General features: G+C 38.5%; 1 protein-coding gene across 1 annotated transcript; it reads left to right on the forward strand.

Annotated features, from left to right (window-relative positions):
- Positions 1-1,482: 1,482 nt before the first annotated feature.
- LOC100570933 lies at positions 1,483-3,192 on the forward strand. Its single transcript, XM_003248203.1, has one exon. It carries the CDS (start codon positions 1,483-1,485, stop codon positions 3,190-3,192), a length of 1,710 nt encoding a protein of 569 aa, XP_003248251.1.
- Positions 3,193-6,028: the final 2,836 nt, after the last annotated feature.

Below are 6,028 nucleotides of genomic sequence, written 5' to 3' on the forward strand. Positions count from 1 at the left end.
AACGTTAATTAACATAATCAAAAAGGGATTATTATTCCGAAAGGGATCCATTATTCCGATGGCCACGCTTGGGTGTGTGCTGTAATTAATATCGGCATCATAGTGAGCGATCATAGTGAGCTATTATTATAGCTTTGAAACCCACGGTAACTATTTAAAAACAAAAAGGTCCATAAGTTTCAAAATATTATATAATTGATTGCCGTACTATATCTGATCCTGTGCAATTCGTTGCCCATTAAAGACCTATAATTATAAACAACACTCATGGTAACCTTGGTAACCATAGTAACCATGGATCATGGTAACCTTAATAGCCATGAAATCTTGGTAACCTTAGTAACCATGGCAACCTTGGTAACCATGGTAACATGGTAACCTTAATAGCCATGAAATCTTGGTAACCTTAGTAACCATGGCAACCTTGGTAACCATGGTAACATGGACACACAGACACACTGACATACATTCATTTTTATATATATAATAATCGATATAATTTCTATTATATATATATATAATAGATTACTATCATCAATAATAAAGTGGTCTTTCCAAATATTATATAGTTTATTTGTAAAATGTAAAATAAACAAAAAAATTATAATTTTTTCAAGTTATATGTGGGGGGGGGCGAAATTTTTGAAAATCTACAAAGGGGGCATAGAATAAATAAGGTTGGGAACCACTGCCTTAATGGGAGGGAAATAATTCTTTTTCAGATATCTTTGGAAATAATAAATCGATTTGTCTGATTGTTCCATAGACCTTATTATAAGTTCTATGGATTTTTCTACCAAAATATAGATATTTCTTCCATGAATTATATTCCATGAAAAACTCATTTTTGATAAAAGTGGAGATAGCCGGTTCTTGCACCGGACCCTTCAATTTTCGTCTTACAACTTTACTGCCGTGACTTTTATAATTCCAACGACATTGTTTCTAAAATCGGTACCCACTCTCAGCGAGTCCAACGGGTCCAGAGTTACACTTAGAGCTAGTATATTATAATATTGATCGTGAGAGGCCGGTCGCGCAGCTGGCGGCGTCTGACGCGCTGATACCGCGGTTACAATGGTTATTGCTGTGGGTCGCCACAACCTCTTTGACAATGACATTTCCGCCATTTTGTGTGCGTCATAATTTGATCGAGTCGTTTGTGGCTGGCACACGTGTTATTTGAGCGTCATACTCTGTTGCACGATTGTCGAATTTTCAGTCACGCTCTCGAGTTGAATTTTTTAAAATTGTTTAACGTCGTTATTAACGCTTTACTGTCTTAGCCCAATCCGTTTGGCGATCACACGTCGATTACCATTAATATTTTTCAATTAATCGTTACAGTCGGAGTCGGACGATCCGTCGTTTTATCGGTAGGTACTTATTGCGTTACACAAGTCTGGAGTTCGATTTATCGTCTACTCACGGGTAGAAAGCACTCCACTGTACGTTTGGAGCGGACAGCCGGACAACGGGAATATGTACGAGTTACCGAGCCTGGTGAAGACGGCGTACTACGCTTGCAACCAGATCGAGCGCGCCAAGTATGACTTGTTGAGAACAAGGCACGTCGATTTGCGAAGTTGTTGCTTGTCGCTGTTCGAACTGTTCAAAGCCGAAAGAAACACAGACGAGGACGACGGCAGGGAGACAATGTACAGCAGATCGTCATTGCCCAGCGAGTTTGGAAAAGTGTGCGAGTTGGCAGCGTTGTACGGACACATCGATTGCCTGAGACTCGCTCGTGCAATCGGCGTACCTTGGGATGACCGTTTATCTTTTACCACTCTTAATAGCATGAGTATCATGAGAATAGGTTCGGCGTGCGAAATGGCTGCGATATCGGGCAATCTGGACTGTCTACAGTATGCACGGGACAACGGCTGCCCGTGGGACGAAATGACGTGTGCCAAGGCCGCGAAGAACGGCCACATGGACTGTCTACGGTATGCACGGGACAACGGCTGCCCATGGGACGAAATGACGTGTGCCAAGGCCGCGAAGAACGGCCACATTGACTGTCTACGGTATGCACGGGACAACGGCTGCCCGTGGGACGAAAATACGTGTGCCAGTGCCGCGAAGAACGGCAACATGGACTGTTTACGGTATGCACGTGACAACGGCTGCCCGTGGGACGAGGATACGTGTTCCCTTGCCGCATCGAACGGTCACATAGATTGTTTACGGTATGCACGTGACAACGGCTGCCCGTGGGACGAGGATACGTGTTCCCTTGCCGCATCGAACGGTCACATAGATTGTTTACGGTATGCACGTGACAACGGCTGCCCGTGGGACGAGGATACGTGTTCCAGTGCCGCGAAGAACGGCAACATGGGCTGTCTACAGTATGCACGGGACAACGGCTGCCCGTGGGACGAGAATACCTGTTCCTTTGCCGCATCGAACGGTCACATAGATTGTTTACGGTATGCACGTGACAACGGCTGCCCGTGGGACGAGTGGACGTGTTCCAGTGCCGCGAAGAACGGCAACATGGACTGTCTACAGTATGCACGGGACAACGGCTGCCCGTGGAACGAGAATACGTGTTCCTTTGCCGCATCGAACGGTCACATAGATTGTTTACGGTATACACGGGACAACGGCTGCCCGTGGGACGATAATACGTGTTCCTTTGCCGCATCGAACGGTCACATAGATTGTCTACGGTATGCACGGGACAACGGCTGCCCGTGGGACGAGAATACGTGTTCCTTTGCCGCATCGAACGGTCACGTAGACTGTTTACGGTATGCACGTGACAACGGCTGCCCGTGGGACAAGTGGACGTGTTCCAGTGCCGCGAAGAACGGCAACATGGACTGTCTACAGTATGCACGGGACAACGGCTGCCCGTGGGACGAGGATACGTGTTCCTTTGCCGCATCGAACGGTCACATAGACTGTTTACGGTATGCACGTGACAACGGCTGCCCGTGGGACGAGTGGACGTGTTCCAGTGCCGCATCGAACGGTCACATAGATTGTTTACGGTATGCACGCGACAACGGCTGCCCGTGGAACGCGTGGACGTATTTCACCGCCTTGCACAACGGTCATTTAGACTGTATCAATTACGCATTGGCTAATGGGTGCCATCCAGAAATGCGCGATCACAATGTGAACAACGGTGGAGAAGACGGGCGTTCTTCGGACGAGGACAGTGTACTCGATGTAGCATGACTAAATAGATTGGTATGATCACATTTTTACTGATACGTAGATTCTCCTTCAGACCATGTCCATTACTCGGTTCTCGGGTTCTCATTAGTTATTCATATTATCAACACTAGATTATATTTTAAAAGTTAATTTAAATAAATTTAAAATTATTATTTTTTAATTATATTTTCTTATTAGGTATCTAATTACATATCTATATATCACTTATGTGGATCTGCAGGCTATGGATGTTGCAATAAAGGACCAAGTGGTAACCTCGAACACGGTCAACCCTAGGAGCCGATCTCTTGTCATGTCTTCAGTAATTACATTGAACGACATGGATTTGGACGTGGCCAAGAGGCGCGCGAGCTTTTACGCTGCAAGTCGACTGACCAAAGTGTATAGTGTATATGAAATGTATGAAATGTATGAAATGTATAAAATGTTGAAAATAATTGTACAAAATTTCGAAGTAAAATGAAATGTATGTAAATTGTATTAATTTAGCATTAATTGGTTTCTTTTTTTATACCTATATCATAAGTAAATGCCAAAACGCTAAGTAAAATTAATTTATAGCATGTGAAAATATTGTGGATAGTTATTTCGGGTTTTTTGTAACTGCTTTGAAAAAAATTTATATGAGTGACATAAAATTGAATTTAAGCTTTTTGACCGAAGAACAAAAATTGTTATTTTTTGACTTAATAATATTAATATTTTTTAACTTCTACTTCTCGAAGTTTGTCGAATAACACATAGACCACGAGTGCCGACTACGAGATTAGAAATTGCCTAAATGATTCTCCTTAAATCAATGCGATGGCGAGGCCCCCTTAAAGTTGCACCAAAAACCAGTCGATTTTGCGTTAAAACTCCCGTTTTTCCTTAATTTTTTTTTTGTTTTTCATGGCGCTTTTGAAAATTATTGGGAATTTTAAATTTTGACCTGAAAACAAGTCAAAATATTTTGAAAATTTTATCATGTATAGGAATTTGAAAACATTTGTACGTTCTGGCGTAGAAGTCGAAACTGGCAATGTAGCTAATAGCTTCAAAAGAAAAGATATGTTTGGAAAATATTCATAATTACATTTAATATATGCTTCAATAGCTGAGTTTGGTTGCTCTTTTTCTGGTTTGTTAGACCATTTTCTTTTCAAAAGTTGAATTTCTGTTAGCAGTACTTCTATATACAGAAATTCAGAATATATTTCGAAGTCGTTTGCATCTATTTCAATTTTGTTGCATATTTTTGGTAACAACTTGTGCAGTGAAGAAATTTGTTTTTTTGTGATTATTAAACCTTGCTTGAAGTTGTTCAATGAAATCGTGATATTAGTGAAGTTTTTAAATACTATTGGGACGCGGACTGGATCGAATCCCCTGATAAGAATCGCCGACATAGCCCCTAACTTAAAAGTCCTAACTAACATTGTGGTTGCCTATTCAATATTTTGTATACAAGTTACGTAATTACTACGTTATAGTCCCTTTGTATAACAAATAATTATTTTACTTATATTATACTATCCAATTATGTATTTACGTGGTAATCATTAATTGTTTATAATAAATTAACATGTATTTTTTTTTAATATTTCGTTATTGAACACTAAGCGACTAAACACATTTTATAGGTATTACCTACATAAAGTGTCTAGGCAATTCATATACAAAACTGCTGTAGCTTATAGGCTACTTGGTTTTTGAGGGGCAAGATAGTGTGTCGTTGTTTTGTCCACGACTCACGAGTGTTGCGTATTGTGATATTTTATGAAATTTGCTATAGGCATAACCATAAATATTAAAGAAAAACACTAATCAGGAACATTGTATTGAATTATTTGACCTTTTTTTAGAGATAAACATTTTATCATACATAATTCGAAAAGAAACTACAAAAATATAATATATAATACAACGAATGTTAAAAGCTATTAAAATATCCATCATAATTAAGACTTTAATAATAGCAATAATCTTGGTCCTCTTTCAACATTTTTTTTATATTGTTTTTGAGTTAATGAATTTTATATTTTTGACAGCTATCTCCGATAGACCTTTAATATTCATTTAATATTTAATTTAATAGACGTTCATTTTCTGAGATGATAAATTAAAATAAACTACAGTTTGTCAGTTTCCGGCTTGGACTAGAGACTGATCAGGATCCAAATTCGGCCCGGGAAATTATAATTACAGAGCAGTGGCGGCTCCAGGGGACCATAGGGTCCGCGGCCCCCCAAGTTGTATTTCTAAACAATTGTATACCTACTGTTAAAAACAAAGTTGCAAAAAAAGCCATGTAGCATTATACAAGATTTACAATTTATAATAGTAAGATTTACTGAAACCTTGTGTATAATAGAGTATTTATAGTTTATAATCATAAACACATGAAGTGGAATACATTAAATATTATTAAAATAAGGTGAAAAATAGTTGAAAATAGTTAAAAACTAAAATAATTTATTACACTAGTGAAGATGTGTATGGAGTGATTATAGGTGGGATTATGATTATGGAGACACTATAGGTGAGATGTGATGGAACGTATAAAAGTGAGTGGTTCCATCAAAGAATTATAAATTAAAACTCGTGTTCATGGATCTTTAATATTTTAATACAGTTTTAGTATATAAACTTATAAAGGTACCTTATGTAAGTTATATTAAATGTTCAAGAATTTTGATCGATCGGAAATTTGTTACGTCAGTTTTTTTAGTATTTTCGATTTTCGATTCTGAGTGAAACGATGAATGTATTGATTTTACAATGATGTGTGTTTTTTTTTTTTATTTTTATTTTTTTTTTTGTGTTTGTCATGACCTTTTAAAACAGTAAAAGTGCT

The sequence above is a fragment of the Acyrthosiphon pisum genome, unplaced genomic scaffold, assembly GCF_005508785.2.
Source record: "Acyrthosiphon pisum isolate AL4f unplaced genomic scaffold, pea_aphid_22Mar2018_4r6ur Scaffold_198;HRSCAF=600, whole genome shotgun sequence".
In the NCBI taxonomy this organism is placed as follows: domain Eukaryota; kingdom Metazoa; phylum Arthropoda; class Insecta; order Hemiptera; family Aphididae; genus Acyrthosiphon; species Acyrthosiphon pisum.